Source organism: Rattus norvegicus, chromosome 14 (genome assembly GCF_036323735.1).
Source record: "Rattus norvegicus strain BN/NHsdMcwi chromosome 14, GRCr8, whole genome shotgun sequence".
Classification (NCBI taxonomy): Eukaryota; Metazoa; Chordata; class Mammalia; order Rodentia; family Muridae; genus Rattus; species Rattus norvegicus.
The window spans coordinates 35,647,854-35,667,263 of NC_086032.1; the positions used below are offsets into that span (position 1 = coordinate 35,647,854).

The 19,410-nt window shown below is 43.8% G+C and overlaps 1 protein-coding gene across 5 annotated transcripts in view; it reads right to left on the minus strand.

The window, feature by feature from the left end:
* Slain2 (SLAIN motif family, member 2) overlaps positions 1 to 19,410 on the minus strand; it is a 77,685-nt gene that overhangs the window by 57,804 nt on the left and 471 nt on the right. For 2 of the 5 annotated variants that reach the window (XM_063273083.1, XM_017599185.3), the window contains exon 2: positions 16,847 to 16,994. In XM_063273083.1, the coding sequence (XP_063129153.1) occupies positions 16,847 to 16,869 (23 nt within the window). In that variant the 5' untranslated portion in view covers positions 16,870 to 16,994. Of the gene's footprint in view, positions 1 to 10,201; positions 12,522 to 16,846; positions 16,995 to 19,410 lie in introns of those variants that run through there. The other 3 variants (XM_006250899.5, XM_006250898.5, NM_001107214.1) reach the window with 3 other exon arrangements.

Consider the following 19,410-nt stretch of genomic DNA (forward strand, 5'->3'; position numbering starts at 1 on the left):
GACATAGCTATGACAGTCTGTGACACAAGCCACTAAGTGCTGAGACACCCACTAAAAACTTCACCTGTACGGAAAAAAAAAGAAGATCTAAGAGATCCTTTGTTTACCTCAACAGTTTACATCAGAACCAGTGGCTGAGGGGAAATAAGAACTGGGGTTTGCTCTCACTGCCACAACCTAAGAACATATAAATGATCAAAGCACAGAAGCACAACCAGTGTGGGCAACAGAAAGACAGTTCCAGAACAAGCTCAATATCAGACTTAGGAGGGCCTCCTCAGAAGTTAATTTGCTTGTCATACACACAACAGAACTCTTCCATTCCCAGAACCCATGGAAATGCTGGGCAGGCACTGTAGCTCACCTGTAATGTCAGTCTCTGAAGGAGACCTCCACAACCTGACCAATTCACTCCACCCTAGCTGATTGGCAAGACTAACCCTCCTCAACCCCCTTCATCCCAACTCAACAAGCTGACTGGCAGAACTAGCCATTTGATGGGTGACCTCTGGGTTTGACTGACAGACTAATTCAACAAAGAAAGTAGAAGAGCTATCAAGGTAGATTTCTGACACATTGAACTTGGGAGCATGCACACGCGCACTCGCGCACGCGCACACACAATTCCATGCATCCTTGCCTATAGACTTGAACACGTGCCTACATACATAAGCACAGCACACACCAAAGAGAGGAGTATTCAGAAGTGCAGAATTCAGCTGTACCATCGGTCAGAGCATTATCTATCTATCATTGTCATGATGTGAAAGCAATATCTTCCATCAATGAAAGAAGAGTGACATATACAATACAATAATGAGATATCACCTAGCCTTAACAAAGAAGGAAATCCTGTGAAATGCTATGACATAAATGAATCCTGAGTAACTTACGCTAAGTAAAATAATTAAGTGGCAAACAACAGATATAATCCCATTTGTTTAAGGAGCCTAGAGTAGCACAGACACTGAAAGCAGAATGGTTACCGTCAGACAGGGAAGCAATTATTGTTTAGTAACTAGAAAGTTTCCATTGAGGAATACAGAAATGGCCTGCAGATGACCACTGCTGACGGCTGCACATAAATATGAATATACAATGTCACTGAACTGTATATTTGTGTTTAACAGCTAGAAGTAGTGGCTCATGCCTGTAATCAGCCTGGGCAACTACTATAAGCAAGCAGAGGGAGACCCTGTATAAATAAAACAGGCAGGGGAATGGCTTAAATGGAAAAAGGTAAAGTGTTTCCAACAAGCACAAGATTTTGAGTTTGATCCCAAGAAACCATGTTTGGGGGTGAAGAGTCACGTATGATAGTGTGTGCTTTTAATTCCAGTACTGGGAAGACAGAGACAGGGAGATGGTTGGGCTCCTTGGCCAGGCAGCCTAGCCTACTTGGTGAGTTCAAGGTCAGTGAGAAAAATGGGAAACAGCACCCAAGGAATTTCCTCTGGCCTCCATATGCACCCACACAGGCATCACACAAATATGAATGAACAAAACACACACCAGCAAAAAGGGACGATTAACAAAGTTACATTTATGTTCTTTTACTTCAAATAAATCTTGAAGAATACAAAGACTTAAAATTAAAAGACTTCCTAAAAAACTAAATAATTAATCTACCATATACATGATCCAGCTATCCCATTCTTTGACACATGCCCAAAGGACTCAGCATCCTCTCCACAGATACGTTCTCAGCTGTGCTCATTGCCACTCTACTCACATTAGCTAGGAAATAGAAACAACCTAGATGACCTTCACCTGAGCATGGATGATGCAAATGTGGTACATGTGCACTAAGAATACTCTTCAGCTGTAAAGAAAAACTAATGTGCAGGTAAATGGATGGACTACAGACAGTACACTGACTGAGGTAGCACAGACCAGAAAGACACATGTCACCATGATCTCCTTCATCAGAGGTTCCTGCTCCAAATCTTCAGATACCTATCCCGGAGTAATCCCAGAACCCAGAAAAGTAAAAGGGGTCACAGATGGTAGGGAACAGCAGGACACAAGTGATATGAAGGAGGAGATGGGAAAGTGGGGAGACAGTAGTTGGGGAGGGAGATGGCAGGACAATACAGAAGGGAAAGAAAAGGGAAGATGTTTGAAAACATGACAGAGATTCATATTTTATATTCATCTAACACTAAAAAATAGCGGGGGGGGGCGTTAGATGAAGTTACCACTTGGATAATCCTCCCCAGCCCCAAACTAACAACAACAACAATCCAGTATATGGCTCGCTCGCTCTCTCTCTCTCTCTCTCTCTCTCTCTCTCTCTCTCTCTCTCTCTCTCTCGAGTTGTTGTTGGGATAGTCTAAAAGACTCTCAAAATAATACAAACTATTGCTGTTACCCTTGGCTGTCTCCTAGAAGTTGATGGTATGTCCCTATTGCTAAAGACATGATGCCCTTTGGATGCAGGACTCTCAGGAATTAAGCTGGATCTGATCCAAGTCTCCTCCCTGAGAGCGATCCTTTACAGAGGTAGGAGGTGCTAGTTAGTGTGCTGCTAAGGGAGGCAAGCAATCAGTAGTCTTAGCAGCAGGGAGACCCATGCACCACAATAACGATCACCAGGAAATCCCCAAAACGCAGCAGTGCCACTTACACTGTTGTTACACTTACACTGTTGCAGTGACCAACAGCTGCCTTGCTGCCTGAATGAAGGGCCAACCAACAGGAGAGAAGTCAAGCCTGGTACTGAACACCGAGTCAACTACCCAGACTATTGAGGTCTTGGGTCTTACAGGAAAATGTACTATTGCCAGTTCTAAACCAGCAAATTCCCAACTGTGTTCTTCTCACCTCTTGTTAAAGCAGTTTCTGTATGTGGCAGATGGGGGATATTACAGGAAGTAATATACTGGACAAAATGCTCGATCCCAGTTGATACATCAATACAACACCTCCGTCTATGGCTCAAAAAACACAAGGGCAGGGTTGAAAGAGCCAAAAGATTAGGACATCTTTGAGATTGTGCTATCTAGTTATTACACCCATGAAATCTCAACAATACCTGGTCAATACCTAAACAATGACAGCACCAGCTGACATACATGGGTGGGAAATGTCATTGGGCTACACCCCTAGATAAAGAGCTACAGGCAATTAATAAATGCTGAGAGAAGGAGAACTGCTTTTGCCTAGAGACAAGTTCCCTAACTGGTTATTCAATATCAAGTGATATACATACAAGCAACACTAAATGGACTCAGCAGACTATATTTGTATATTTATTCATGTAAGAGTAACAATACATTAAATAAAAAGATCATAAACTTAAGAGGAAGCAAGGTTTGGGTGAGCATGTGGGAGACGGAGGAAGGGGAGGGAAATAATATAATAATATTTTAATTTAAAAAAGAAGTTGATGCCTGTGGTAGTGCACACTTTTAATCTTAGTATTCTAGAGGAAGAAGCAGGACCACATCTGTTCTATATAAGAGAAGCCAGCCTGTTCTATATCAGAGAGTTTCAGGTCACATAGTAGGTTCACTGAAGGAAAGGAGGGAGAGAGGAAGGCAAGAAAGAAATTTAAAAATTAAATCAGCCAGGTATGTGACATATGCCTTTAATCCCAGCATTCAGGAGGCAGAGGCAGGCAGATTTTTGTGAGTTCGAGGCTAGCATGGTACACAGAGCAAGTTCCAGGATAGCCAGGGCTATGTAGAGACCTTGTCTCAAAAATAAATCAAAACCATAAAAGTAAAAATCATCATTTTAAGTATTAAAATTAAGCTTACAGTGATGCCCATAATCCGAGTCCTCAGGTGGTGGGCGGTGAAAACTTCTTCCAGGAAAATGAGAACAGATGGTATGGGAGAGAACATGTATAAGCCATGCACACCCAGAATCTATGAAAAGTTCTCTCAACTTACAGTTTAAGGACAAATAACCCAACCAGTAAAAGGACAAGAGGAGCCAATACAGCTCAGTGGTAGAGTACTCACCTAATATACCGAAGACACCAGGTCTAACCTAGTACAGGAAAAAAATGTATGAAGGGTTTGACAGTTTTCAAAAAGAATTAACACAAATGGCCAAGAAGTACAGGAAAAAGATGCTCAACATCATTAACCAGCAACGCAAGTCAGAACCAAAATGATCTTAATAGAAGGTTTACAATTAAAGGTGGACCTAACACGTGCTGACAAAGATGCAGAGGAATCAGAGCCCTCACATACTGCTTGTGATGATGAGAAATGGTACAGCTACTGTGAAAAACAGTCTGGCAGTTTCTCAAAAAATTAAGCATGGTGATGCCATTTGGAGTAATTTTACTCATAAGCACACACCCAAGGGGGGGAGAAAAAGAGAACATATGTTCATTCAAAAATGTGTAAATAAATGTCATAGCAGCATTATTTATAATGGCCAATTGGTGGAAACAATCCAAATGCCCACCTACAAAGGAATGGATACATGAGACCCGTAAAGTCATACAACAGAATATTGTTCAGGCCATAAAAGGAGGAAAGGGTAAAGGCAGTATTATAGTATTGTGACACGAGCTAACCTTGCAAGAATTATGCTAGATAAAAAATAGCACAAGGGCCATTTGCTATATGAGTCATCTACATGAAGGGTGCAGCATAGGTAATCTGATAGGCAAAGCAGACAATTGGACAAGGGGAGAGGAACATAGGGAGTGACTGCTAGTCAGTCAGTGTCCATCGGTGTTGAGTGTCCACCTATTAACAGAGGTGATAGCTGCACGGCCTTGTCTGTACTAGAAGTCACTATCTTCTGGGCTTTAAAATATGCCTATAGGGCTGGAGAGATGGCTCAGTGGGTAAACGAGCCTGCCTGTCACCAAGCCTTCCTAAGTTCAATCCCGGGGACCCATAAGGCTTAAGTGGAACCAACTTAAGGAAGCTGTACTCGGAACTCTGTGTGCCCACCTGTGACATGAACACCCCCCACAATGAGTAAATAAATAAATTTAAAAATAAAATCTGCAGTATAAAAATGTGTGTTAGTTAAATGGTGTATCAAATACTATAAAATTAGAGCTCAACAATGAACAACTTGAGGAATAAAATTACAGTAACATCGGTAAAAGAAACATCAGTCCCAATCACAAACAAAATAAACCTGGACACTGAATATCTAAGACAAAAGTATTTCTGTCCTCTGTTTGGATGGGAAAGGAAGAGCATTCTTCAAAGAGAATCAAAGAGACTACAAGCTCAAAGACTATTAAGCCAATTTAGTTAAAATATGCTTATCCCTACTCCTCTACACTATGAAAAAAAGTAACAAAAACCTTATCATAAAATCACTATGGGGACTGGGGATTTAGCTCAGTGGTAGAGCGCTTGCCTAGGAAGCGCAAGGCCCTGGGTTCGGTCCCCAGCTCCGGAAAAAAGAACCAAAGGAAAAAAAAATCACTATGGATCAGAAATATGAAGGAAAAGGTCATGACCAAAGGTGGCAAATTCCTAATTCCAGAGCAAACTGAAAATAAGATTAAACAATGTTTATGAAATAAAGGATTGATTTCATGACTCATAACTCTATCAAACCAAATTCATCCCAATTCCCACTTTAAGGGAGTGATTTCACTGCAGGTAAGAACCATGCAGGCTCATTACAGCTTAATTACAGTATAGCACTTGCCAAAATCTTTCAGCATATTCACAGAAAACCAATGTCCTTTGTCCTGACAATAGAAAGAATTAGCAGCCTGTGAGTAACCACATGGGCACTAATGGACTGGTCTTCCGGGAGGGAGTCAAGGCCAGCTGCATGCACACTTCAGAATGATTTATCTGTCACTTAAATTTTTTTGACAACAATCTGAACAAATGCAGCTGGAGAGATGGCTCAGTGGTTAAGAGCACTGGCTGTTCTTCCAGAGGACCTGAGTTCAATTCCTAATACTTATACAGCACAACTGTCTACAACTCCATTCCTTAACCATGCCTAGTTACAAACATACAAACATGCAGGCAAAACACCAATGTGTGTACATACACACAATCTGAACAAAGACCTACAATAAATGTTGTAAATATAAAGATATAAAAAAGATTAGAAAATATGTAGCAAATACCTAAGTCAAGACTAAACATGAGGGGTTGGGGATTTGGCTCAGTGGTAGAGCACTTGCCTAGGAAGCACAAGGTCCTGGGTTCGATCCCCAGCCCTGGAAAAAAGGAAAAAAAAAAAAAAAAAAAGACTAAACATGAGATATAAATGCCTTGTCTTTAAACTCAAAAAATTTCTCAGGAAAAAAAAAAAAACAAGATTAGGGAGAGATAGTTTAAGATAATTTAATAGGGGCTGGAGAGGTGGCTCACCGGTTAAGAGCACTGACTGCTCTTCCAGAGCTCCTGAGTTCAAATCCCAGCAACCACATGGTGGCTCACGATCATCTGTAATGAGATCTGATGCCCTCTTCTGGTGTGTCTGAAGACAGCTATGGTGTACTTATATATAATAAATATATACTACTTTAAAAAAAATATCATTTAATAGAAAACACAGGGTAGATAGAGTAGGTCATATTACCAGCACCTATTAAACTTAGTAACAAGAAATTGAAACTGTTCATGACTAACAGTTTAAAATACAATAGCAGGGCTTGGTGCACATCTATAATCCCAATAGGTGGGAGGCTGAGGACTGTCATGAGTTCAAACTAGTCTGTGCTATACAGTAAGATCCAGCCTGGGCTCTCTAAATTAATTATCAGTAAATTTGATTACTTTTTTCTTTCTTTTTTGTTCTTGTTTTTGTTTGGTTTTCCAAGACAGGGTTTCTTTGGCTAGCCCTGGCTGTGCTTGACAGAGCTCCACCTGCTTCTACCTCCTGAGTACTGGGATTAAAGGCATGCATCACCACTGCCCAACCATTAGTATGTCTTGAAGACAGCTTAGTTCAAGAGATGTGTGTACACACTCTAGTTACCTTAAAAACGGGAATACAATTCTGGATACCATGTCTAATAATGAGCAACCAGAGTAAATAAATAAAAAAATAAGTCAGCCAAGTGTGCTCTGGTTCCCGCCTTTGAGCCCAACACCTGGCAGACAGAGGCAGGCAGATCTCTAAGTTTGAGGCTGGCCTGGCCTACATAGTTCTAGGACAGCCAGAGTGACACAGTAAGACCCTTCCTCAATGATAATACCTGACCATTATTATTATAGGGAATTATATCATCTAAGAAATTATTCAATAAACTGAAACTGACTCTGAAGAAAATGTTCAGCATATGGTGAGAAGGGCACCAGGGACACACATGTACCACCAAACATAAAAGGGGCAGTTCATGTAGGAAAGCTGAGGTTGTATTTGGAAAATGCAAAGCAATGAGAGTATCATAAACTTTAATGTATGAAGAGATGAATTCTAAGCTTAGTGTCACCGTTTACTGTGTTATTTGATGCCAAGATAAAGTTTCCTTACACCGACATTGATACCTACCTCATAAATATATAAAAGCTAAATCTAATTAAATGCAAAAATGTTTTAATTCCACCTCCCACCCCATCCCTGTTAACACTTAATTCACGGATACCTAATCATCTTAATTCTCTTTCCTGGGCTTTTCTGAATTATTGGAGAGCAACGTTTTTCAGACTGAAAGTTGCAACTCATCTGTGGGTCTGTAAGTGAGGCTAGTAGTAACTAGTTTTTTCCCATAATGAAAGACAACACAATAGAAAGAATTAAAGTGCACCACGCACAGTAAAATATCCACTTTACTCACACTTAGGTTGTGCACTGTGTATCATGAAGCTGAGCCCTCCCAGCTGTCCACCACTCCTGCCTAAGTGCGTTCTATGAGATGATAACTAGCTCCTTGGGAACTCAATTAAGTTTAGGAAACAACCACAATCCCTGGAGCATTTATTATGGCCAATACAGATCTGCATCTCGAAAAAGCCCAGCATGAAAGAAACCCTTCACTTTTGATAAGCCCCGTTTCCCTTACTTAAATTTATACCAGAAGCCAGTTATTTTCCCATATAATGCCTACTCCTTCCTTCTACATTTTGTGGCATATGCTAGGGGCAAAACTTTCTCTAGATGAAAATGATATGCAATAGAATCGAGCTATGGAAGGTAGGTTTCTGACTTGCTGAGAAAGCAAATTTTACTATGAACTCTTCCAGCCACTTACAGCCACACCCTCCTACTACTCAGACACACCCCACGGCATTTTAACCCTCATTTCTTTATCTAACTCTCCCCTGACCTATCACAGTTAAAGTCGAACTCAGGGCCAGATTTTAAATCCCATAAGCATTTTCAGGAAAAAGCATAAGATATCTATAGCACCAAAGACATGGAACCATGTGAAACAGAGTAAGTAGGAATCATGTGGTCAAAACAAACTCCTGGCATGCTCACCTAAGAGTACTTGCTTTACCTTGACAAATCCATGCTCAGAAACCAAAGCAGCTAAAGACTTGCTTGGTGCCTGCCTGGTGGAGTCACTGTGCTCTACCAATCCATCTAAAACCGGCTGGTGGGTGCAGCCAATCCTCACTACCATGAGCACTGATCTCATCATCACTTGGAAGGGCTGTGATGATACTTGGATGACTCTGGATTCTTTCAAAGTGCACATGCACAGGATCCCTTCAGAGGACAGGGTCACTAACATGAGCATGTTCTAACTACTGCACTCATTCTACTAATACTTGGTATCTCTTGGCAAGAAGCAAGGCCTGTCACTCATATGGTCCTAAGTATGAGTTAAAAATACTTCTTGTAGCTGTGACACGTAAAATGCTGGAATGTTCCTAGTTCCCTCTCTGACTTATACAGTCTCCGAAAAGTTTGGCCTAGTATCTGGACCAAGGCACTAGTGCTGTTCTATAACTCTCTCACTTCACTATACACATCCTACCTTGTTTAACTGACCAAGACTTAGCTCTCAATATGACTGCCAGGGCCTCGCACACAGGCATCAGCACTTAAGAATCTTTAGAATCTCCCATAGCAGGGATCACATGCAAACTCACAAAATAGTGTTGATTTAAATAGCCAGGCTTAAGGCTAATAGTGCCCAGTCCTGGAGAATTTATTTTAGCCCAGTGCTAAAATAAAAGTACACGTGGATTATCTGACTTAATCTTCAGAATTCTACACAAGAATGAGAATTTTCCTGAGGAAAAGAAGTGAAGCTCCAAGTAACTTCTCCAAGGTCATAAACCTTTAAGTGACAAATCTAGGGCCTACATCCAGCTAGGCAGTGCTTAGAATTCTTCAATGCTGGAGGCCTGGATACCAGTCCATGAGAGATTTCGACCTCAGAGAAGTTTTAATGTCAACAGCATAAACGTTCTAGCTAAAAGTTAGGACTTCAAAAACGGATGAATTTGTGAGGATAATTTCCAGCAGGTGTTTTTAAATCAAAAATAAAACTAGAGGGAAAGCTGCTCGTGGCCTAACGAAAGTGTGACTTTAAGGTGTGGGGTCACAAGCTCATCAAGAGGTGCCTCATGACAATTACGGCTTTGGTCTGGATTTTTAAAATAGGACTCTTTCTCTGCCTCCAGAATGGCATGGAAATGATAGTCAGCTATGGTGGCTACTGCTTCACGGCTCCGAAATTATGTCAGACCCAATTCTTGTTCTCAAAAATAAAATTCAGGGTTCCTGTTCCACCGCCGCCGACTTCACACAAAGCAGCCCCATCCCTCCACTGCCCTCTTCACACACACACAAAGCAAAGCTTTACCCCAACTACCCAAAGGGGAGTGACGTTAACCCGGCCTCCCCACAAACATACCCATCTCACTCAAGTCCAAAGCCCTGACTGCTACTCTGTATGTCCCCGCACCTGGTCGTTACCTCTTGAAGCAGACCTCTCCCTATATCCAAAACGCTCAGAACACCATCCGAAAGCCAGTCTTTCACACAAAGCAGGATCACTTCCTACGAAGCAGCTTGGTACCTCTGAGTGCTCTGAGCGTGCGGGCCCACCGGGACTGTGCCAAGCCACAGACCCCATCTGGGTCCAGTTGGGTCCAGCACCCAGAGGTTCCACGACCCAGAAGAGAACTAGCTACAGACCTGTTTCCAAGGCACGCCTCGAACCCCCAAACTCCAGCCAACCTGCCCGCAGCAGAATCAGGCAAAGCCTGCGTCCCCACCACCGCCGAGCCCACCCTGCTTCCCCAGGGACACCCCTCCCCCAGGCCCACCCGGCCCGGCGCCCCGCGCTCACCAGCTCTCTTCTTCCTCCTCCCAGCCTGACAAGCGCTCCAGCTCGTCGGGCCGCAGCGGTTCTACCTCGTCCAGCAAGCCGCCCTCACCAGCCGCCAGCAAGGAGGTGGCGTCCCGCAGATCCTCACTGCTGGTCCGTCGCGGGCCCGAGCCCGCCCCGCCGCTCGCCTTGGCGCCCAGGCCCAGCGGGAAGCCCCGAGGGGACGCCGCGCCCGAGGAGGGGGTGGACACGCCGGCCCGAGCAGGGCTGCCCGGCCCGAGGAGGCCTGCACTCTGCACGGCTCCTGAGCGGCTCCTCAGCTGCTCGTTCTGCTTCTCCAGCTTCTTCACCAGCTCCTGCAGCTTCCGCACCTCCTGGTCCGCGTTCACATTGGAGTTAACGTCCTCCATGCCGGCCGCGCCGCCCGCTCCGACTCCCAAGCCGCAGGGGAAGCACGGGGGAGAGAGGCGTTACCGCCACCGCTCACGCTAGCCGAGGCGCCGGCATAGAGCAGGGCCAGGCCCCACCGCCAGGGTCCCCCCGGCTCGGGTTGCGAAGCGCCGCTGGCCCCAGCCGAGCCGCCTCATCTGCGCCGGCTCCGCGACTGGGGGAGGCGGCGCCAATATCCGGCCTCGGCCGCCATCTTCCCTCCGTCCCTCCGCCCCCTGCCGGCCAGCCCGGTCGGTGACCTCAGAGCGTCAGGGGAGGACGTGGCTGCCCGTGGGCTGAAAGAACTAAGCGCCCGGCTCGCGGTGGGGCGGGGCTGGGGGCGGGGCCTGAAAACGGGAGGGACCAAGAGGGGCGGGGGTCATTGTTAGGGGCGGGGCCCCAGCCGGAAGGGGTGTGGTGGGCGCCGGCGAAGGTGGGTCGGGCTGGGTTAGCTCTGGAGTTTTGCCCTGTCCGCCTATCCTGCCCAAAGATAGTTGTGAGCCAGGGTGAAATCGAGAACCGGGATCCAGATCCAGCTCAGGCTCCGGTTCAGCCCCGCCTTTGGCGTCTGTGGCAAGGGGTGGGTGCTGAGACTCGCGGACCGATGGCCTCGCCTGGCTGCATGGATGGTTTCCTTGGTTTGTTTGGCAATACTGAGTAGGTTCCTGCTTGAAACCGGAGACTGTCGGAGCTGGCAGCAGCCCCGGGGACCATCTGTGGCCCGTTCCATCCCCTGAAAATGAGAACCCGAATCCCGAATGGTTGAGAGCTCGGAAGTCTAATAACCGTAATTTGTTGAGTGGTTCCTATGGGCCAGACACTGCGCTAAGCACTTTTAAAGGCATTATTTCATCCGTTTAAAACGCGTGGGCGGGGGTTGTTTTGTTTTGTTTCGTTGGCTTAAGGTTTACAGCTCAGAGACAGTCGGATGATGGAAAAGACTTCTGTGCTAATCTTTCAACGGTAATTAATGCGCGTTGTATTCCTTGGATACTCCCTTTACCCCAAAAGACTTTTTAATAGTATGTCTTGACTTTTTGGTTTTCGAGGCAAGATTTCTCCGTGTAGTCCTGACTGTCCTGAAACTCGCTCTGTAGACCAGGCTGGCCTCGAAAGCTCAGCCTCTCCCTCCTTTCAAAAGCTGCGATCAAAGGCTTGTGACTCTTTTATTTTTTTTAAGTTGTTCATGAAAAGTATTTAAGCAATCCGTTGACAGGGATTAGAGAGTGTTGAAGGGTAGTAGACGTAAAATTCTGCCCTCGGTGGCATCTATTTGTACTGGTGGAAGCGACTGCAAACAAAACTTAATGCTTTGTTTCTGTCATATTGGCTCACTCCTCCACAGTTGTCCGTTGTGAGCTACTTACCTATATGGTAAGCAGCCAAACAAGCCTGCTCTCTCAACTTTTCCAGCTGATGTTTGCAGTTGACTCCCAATTGCCTCCTCCACCCTCGAACCAGTCTTATTACACCTGGGTGTGGACTCACATAAAGACTTAAACCCTTCTGCCTTTCCGTGCTGTATTTTCCTTGCCTAGACCATCCTACCTACCATATTTGACGCCTCTTTGTAAAAATCCTTGGAAGGAGTTACTGTCTTGGCGCTGAAATCACCTCAATAGTTGGCTACAGATATTTGTATTTTAATTTGGTTTGATCTGTATAGTTGACAAAAGGACTCGTTCCATTTTCCTTGCTTATGAGGCTGACATGCACATGCCTGTTTTGCTGGAATTAAACAGAAGATGAGTTTTGATAGTCCAAAAATAAATTCTTTGAGTATGCTAAAGTTTGCTGTCAAGTGTGTTTTCCTAGCTATGCAGACACATTAAAAGCATGCCTTTGCTTGTTAAAATTTTGTAAAACGAAATGCATTATCTGTGTAGTGCACATTAAATGCTACGATTGTGCCTGACACATCTGATCTCATTGTTGAAGGTTTCATCACCAAGGGTTCATCACACACCACAGTAATTCATTTACATTATCTGCTTATGACATGGATTCCGATTCCATGTTAGCCAAGCTTCAAATGAACTCTTTAAGGGTATTCCTTGAAAAACTCACTTAACATTCTGAAGTTAGCATTGGTGTTCTTGAGAGGAAAGCGCAATGTGATATGGAATAATTATCGGGATCAGGAGACCTGCCAGCAGGTTTCCCCTACCATGAACATGGGCCTTGAGCTTTATTTCTCTCTTTACTCTTGGCTTTCCCTTTTGTCAGAATGTGTAAATTAGGTGATTTCTAATAAGTATTACCAAGAAGTGAAGGTTTCTGATGAATCATGATTATAAATTATGACTATGCTTATACACAGAAATCCATAGAAGGTATACTTAATTACTAAACCCAGTTGCCTTACTACAGTTTGGTTTTAATTTAATAAATATTAAGCCTGTAATATATGGCAGGTACTGTTCTGAGAACTTGATGGTTGAATCATTTGTTTGAGATAGCTTCTCTTGTAGTTCCAGTTAGCCTTGAACTTCCTAGGAGTCTGGGATGCCCGTGAACTCCTGACCCTTCTGACTCTATAATAAATGTTGTATACCAAACACTGAAGTTAGCTAGGCACGGTGGTACATACACCTTAATACTAGCACTCAGGAGACAGAGACAGAAGCATCTCTCTGAGTTCCAGGCCAGCCTGGTCTATATAGCAAGTTCCAAGACAACTAAGATTACATAGACAGACCCTGTCTCAAAACAAAAAAACTAGAGTTACAATTCCTACAAATATATATATACCACCACCACCACCACCATGCAGATGCCTGAGCACAGAGTCAAATCTGCCCTATACTACACTACTAGAGTAAATATAGCTCTTTTTTAATGTTAAGGATAAAGGCTGTGATGATCCCTACTGATCATGTTCTGTCACCCACCAAATCCACTCCTTAAATAGGTCGCTTGCATTCAGAATAGGTTTAAATAATGCTCAGTTCCTGGACGCTTAGGACTCTAGCTCTAATTGCCCTTTTCTCCCCTGTGGTTTTCCTCTGCTCTCTCGATGGACACTTCCCCTTTGCTACAGATAGTCTAATAGATACACAGTAGCCCAAAGATCCTTCCTGCAAGTCATGTTGCTATCAGAAGCCTCCCCTGAAGTGGCTTTTCAATGCTTTCAACTCCAAAGTTTTTTTCTTTGACCCGCCCGGCTTTGGATACTTGATAACTTCTATAAATAAGCTCCCAGACCACCATTCTTCCATCCCCGGCTTCTGCTGTACCCACACCAACCTTCTACATGGTCTTCAAAACAGCCGAACAGGTTTCTACTGTGAGAGCTTTGTACCTGCTGCAGATACATCCTGCTAGGATCTCTCTTTGGGTCATCCAGAAGATCCCAAGACTGACTCCTATGATTTAGATTTCTGCTCAAATGTCATCTAAGTTCACTATCTTTATTATTACTAAATACAAAATATTACTATTACAAAATAGAATCCCTGTCATAGTTGATCTTCTTGGTTTTTTCCACCCTTTTTTTGCTCATATACATTTTTGTTTAATGCCTATCTTTCCCCAGTAGAATGTGAACTGCAGAAATTCCCCCTACTGCACCCTCAGTCTATAAAGCAGTGCTGATACAAAGTACCCAGTAACTATTTGTCAAATGGATACATGTAGGTCAGATGAAGCCTCCTGAAATAGAATTTCAGATGGATATGTTGGTTAAATCTTGAAACATTAGACCAGAAATTCCTACTCATTTTGAACAGTTGGTTTTCTAATCTACATTTTCCTCTTCTCAGAGAGCAGCACGCCATGCCACATAGATCATCTTTAAAACTGGGTCAGACTCTACCTCCTGAGAGTCAGCAGCCCTGTAGGATTCCAGAAGGTAGCCTTCGGTTCTCCCTGAGAAGTGCGGAGATGAGACTGTGTTCTTTCCATCTAAAACATTGCAACCACCTTCCTTTCTTTCAGGTTGGAACACTCCGCTGGCAACTCAGAAGTGCTGGTGCAAGTCCAGGGTCACTTTTTAAAAGCAGACAAGGTCTCATATCTCCTAGACTAGCTTCAAATATCCTAAGTAGCTGTGAATGGCCTTGAATTCCTAATGTTCTATCTCCTGCGTGCCAAGATTATAGGCAATCAATACTATGCCCAGTTTTATGTGGTGCTGGGGATAGAAGCCAGGGCTTCACATGCCTGCTCTCTACAACTTAACAGCATACTGAGAAAAAGTCCATTTTTGAGTGATTCTTAGTAGGTAGGAGTAGGGCTAGTAGGTGTCTGATGACATATGGAACACTGCACTCCTGACTTGATTTTCAGGTGTCACCTCCCATGACAAGTTGACTTTGTTTGGGAATGAAGGAGCTGCTGTTTTCTAAGCAGGTGTGGACCTTTCTGGGACTTGCTCCTACTTGCATGTGTGCTTCCTGAAAGCCCTGACAAAGTGGAAATCATTACAAACCACTACAAGTATGTAGAGTGAAAACCCTGACTCAATGGCTTAAAGGCATTTCCAAGTCCTAAATCAAGGTCTGTAGTAGGGGGCACATACTCAAACGTCGTCCAGAAACTGCTGTGCACTTACAGAAATAACTGTGCTTCTTTTCAAACCTCTTCAGGCAGGCAGAGGCAGGTGGATCTCTGAGTTCAAGGCCAGCCAGGAGCACATAGTAAGATCCTGTCTCAAAACAAACAAAAAACAAAAAAAGCAAAAACAAAAAACTGCCAAATTCTTTGGCATAGCCTTCACTGTCCCACTCTCTGGGGCTTCCACTTTATCTCCAGTGCACACACTTGGTCAGTCATTTCCTCCTGTCCCCTTGCATCTGTCCCTAACCCCTAACCAGTGCCCTTCCTCCAGATGTGCCTGCCTCCCTTTGGTCTATCAGTGGCCTCTTTGGGAAAATATGTTTTATAAAAAGAATCCGAGGAACTAATTTCTCATTCTCTCTCTCTCTCTCTCTCTCTCTCTCTCTCTCTCTCTCTCTCTCCGCTTATTTTGATGTTTTGAGACAGGGCCTTACTGTATGGCCCTAACTGGCCTCAAACTCTTTTTGTACACCAAACTCACTTTGAACTCACAGAAATCCACCTGTCTTTACTTCCAGAGTACTGGGGTTAAAGGTATGTACCACCAGGCCCAGCCCCCAGTAATGTTTTTAGTCTCACCATCCAGACCTGGCTGGCCTGGAACTCACTCAGTAGATCAGACTGGCTTTGAGCTCGAATAAACATGCCTCTTGAGTGCTAGAATTAAATGTCTGAACTGTCGATCCCCAGCTCCGGGAAAAAAAAAAGACAAAAAAAAAATAAAAAATAAAAAAATAAATGTCTGAACTGTCATGTCTGCCCAGAATTCCAGAAACTTTCAAAGTTAGCTATATAACAGACTCAGAGTTGAAATCTTGGGCCCCAGATGAAGGGACCAAAAATATGAATCTGGATTTTTCCCAGTGAGCATCAATCAGGTTTCACAATGGGGTACCTCAAAAGTGGTCATAATGGCATGTATCACACACCTAGGGAACACCTCTGGCCAACAGTTGATCCCCTATTACACTTGGAGGGTGAGCATGTGCATTATATTGACAGAGGAGTAGGAAGCTTATGATCAAAGCAGAGATGGGAGTGTTCTTGACCAGTTGGAAGCTGCTGTCTTCACTGGGAATGAAGCCATACCTCATTACCTATCCACCCCTTTTTCATCAGCAAGTGGAGAGATAGAGCTGTTAAATAATATTCATGGTTCCTTCTCTGATCAGGAAGTAGTATTTCAGCAGGATAGTGCCCTGTGAACCATATAGTCTATGTTCTAGAGAACCATGAAGATGGGAGAAACTTGTCAGGAGTTAGGTAATCCCCAAGGGTAAGATGACTCTGAGAAATCTGATCTGAGATTTAAAACTGAACTTTGGTTTAGGAATTCGATCGATCTGTTGTCAAAATGAAGACACAGAACTCTCCTAGGAAACCCTAGCAGTTAGCAACAAAGCTGGATATGAAATCAGTGATCTGATTCCCAAATTCCTGGCAGCCAGGGTTTGCCACTCTTTTACTTAAAGACTACTCATAGCTACCATCACCATCTGATGTGGGTTTGGGGGGACAATATTGAGAACGTAGAGTCAATGACTATAATATCCCCAAAACTCATGCTGTTTGCTACAAGAGCAAGCTTGCCAAGTTTCAGTTATCAGCATCTCAGATTAAATACACTGTAACAAAACAATCAGGGCCTTAAGGGAGGAAGGCAACCCCTCTGTCTCTTACTCATAAGACTTCTTCGAAGCCATTGACTGGGGCTGCACTTCAGGCACTTGAAAGCAGGGGAAGGCTGGACAACCCACTTGCTGTTGGTTTGCTGAAATGAAGCTTGAACAACAGTTCCTCTCTGGAAAGGCTAATGAATGAGCCCAGCCTGTAAGAGTTGATAAGACAGAAATTACCCAGGGCAACAGCAACATGTCAGTCAACAACAGAGGCAGATGGAGATGAAAGGCTCCTAGGTCTACAGACCAGAAAATGGAATCTTGGATAGATTTGAACTGAGACTGACTATAAGCAGATATCAGAAGCCAAAGCGTTAGCACCAGGGAAGAATGTGCTAAGGAATGCTACATACGGCTCAATGCTAGGTAACAGTTCATCCTTGTCGAGTGCCAGAACCAAAGGCTTACAGTTGGCTGTCTGCTGTAGAAAGAATTGTGGAAAAGACAGTTTCATTTAAGGGGTCAGGGATACTGATCCCTGGCAAGGTGGTTTCTAGCACTGGGAAAAACTAGTAACCCGATCTGCTGGACTAGGGCCTAACAATCTGCAAAATTGAGTCCAAACAGATTTTCTTCTTCTCCTAGCTCCCAGGAAACAGGTAGCCTTCATACCTACACACTTCTGTGGAGAAGTGACAGGATTGGGCAGGGGAGACATAAATTGTAGGCTGTAACACAGGCGGGTCCTTTCTAGCGTTTGCTTTACTTCAGGTTAGCTACCTAAAGTAGTAGCCCACAGTCCAAACAGATCTGTGTGTTGGTCAAGTGGCCTACCTGTATCAGTGAAGTACTTAGCTCCTTTTATCTCACAGGATACTTCTAAATCTCAGAGCTTTTCCCACTCTTTGTTTTTCCAGTCACGATCAATCAGGCATCTGGTCGACCTTGAGTCAGACACAGCTCTCAGCAGTTCTGCCACAAGAATCCCCTGAGTGTGAGTTTTATACTAAGATCTTGGTATATAGACAGCTCTTGAGCCAACCAGCAACATGTTGCTATGCACTGGCAGCAGGGTTTATTGTGGTGGCAACTGTGGGGAAGAGACCTTATACTACAGGATGACTGGAAGTGTGTCTTGCTTTCAAAAGATGGAATTGCTATGTGGAGAGGCATTGACTCCACCATCCTCCCCAACAGGCAGAACAAAGCTGTCTTTCTATCTCTTCAGCTCTGACGCACCACCCAGAACAACACAACCTCATAGTTGCACAAGATCCGTTCACAAGTGGCGTGACCTGTCAGAGTCTAGGCAAAGCTTGACCACATAACAAACATCTCCTCCTCCTCCCAGTTAAAAGGCTAACAGAGGCCACTAGCCCATGCAGCAGTGGAAATTCTGAGCAGAACAATGTGATTGCCAGCTCTTCCACATGGCTACAGCAATGGGCTTCACTCTGAATATTATATTTGAGCAAGCACGTGAGACATCCCTGAAGGCCCACATTCAGGACTGGTGCTCTGAGAAAACCTTGGTAGTGCTTTCTACAAGGATCCAAAACGAGGCTTGTTTTGGAAGTGTAAGGTAGTTTCAAGGCTCAAGGTTCAGAAACCCCAATCATTAACTGAAGAAACAAATAGTAAACCTCACTTATTTTTTTCCTTGTAACTTCCTATAGTTTTCCTTATAATTTTACTATTTTTACATCCAGCTCTTTATGACATCTCTGTGTAGGTGTGTTACAGGAGGCATGACATGGACACTTTTTAGAGACACTGCATATTCTAGATGAACCTGTTACATGTATTCATTTCATCATTAGTTACTAGTTCAAGGTATCTACACTCTTCTGGGTCAGAGATGATAAAAGGATTAGGAATATGTTTCTTCATCTGCATTGGCCCACTGTCCGTTTAGGAAGATACATGCAGAGTGTTTTATATACAAACCACCATGTAAAGAGTGGCATAAGCAATACGAAAAAGAAAAAAAATACAAGGCTTCTTGGGGAAGAAACCAGTTTCTTCTGCCTGAAATAAGAGTTTTCTTCAAAGTATGATTTAAAATTGGTCCACAAGGAGAGTTAATGACCATAACCATCATTTAGTTATAATGAACAGAAACTCTCTCCAATCATCTCAATATACAAAAGAATGGTAATATACTCCTTTAATCCTAGCATTTGGGAGGCAGAGGCAGACAGATTTCTGTGAGTTCAAAGCCAGCCTGGTCTACACAGCAAGTCCAAGGCGAGGAGGAGTCACACAGTAAGACCATGTCTCCACAAACAAGGATAAAACAAAAAGACTGCATAGTGAAACCTCATCTCAAATAAAGAAAGGAGGATGAGAAAATGAGTTGTTCATAAAGCTTAAAGTCAAAGACATCATTCAAAAAATAGATCATCAAAAGTAAAGAGTCTAAACTCAAGCTAATAGCTTTTCCAGCATTTTTGCAGTGTCAAAAGACAAAGAGCCATACAAAGGCCATTGCTGTGAGCTACTAGTGAAGAAGCCATGCTCTCCCACACAAGGGAGGACTATGGAAAGAGAGACTTGTGAGCATCTCCTGGATGACTGGTCAAAGCCGTGCCTGCAGAGTGCTTGCCCTTCAGATCAGAAGCAGAA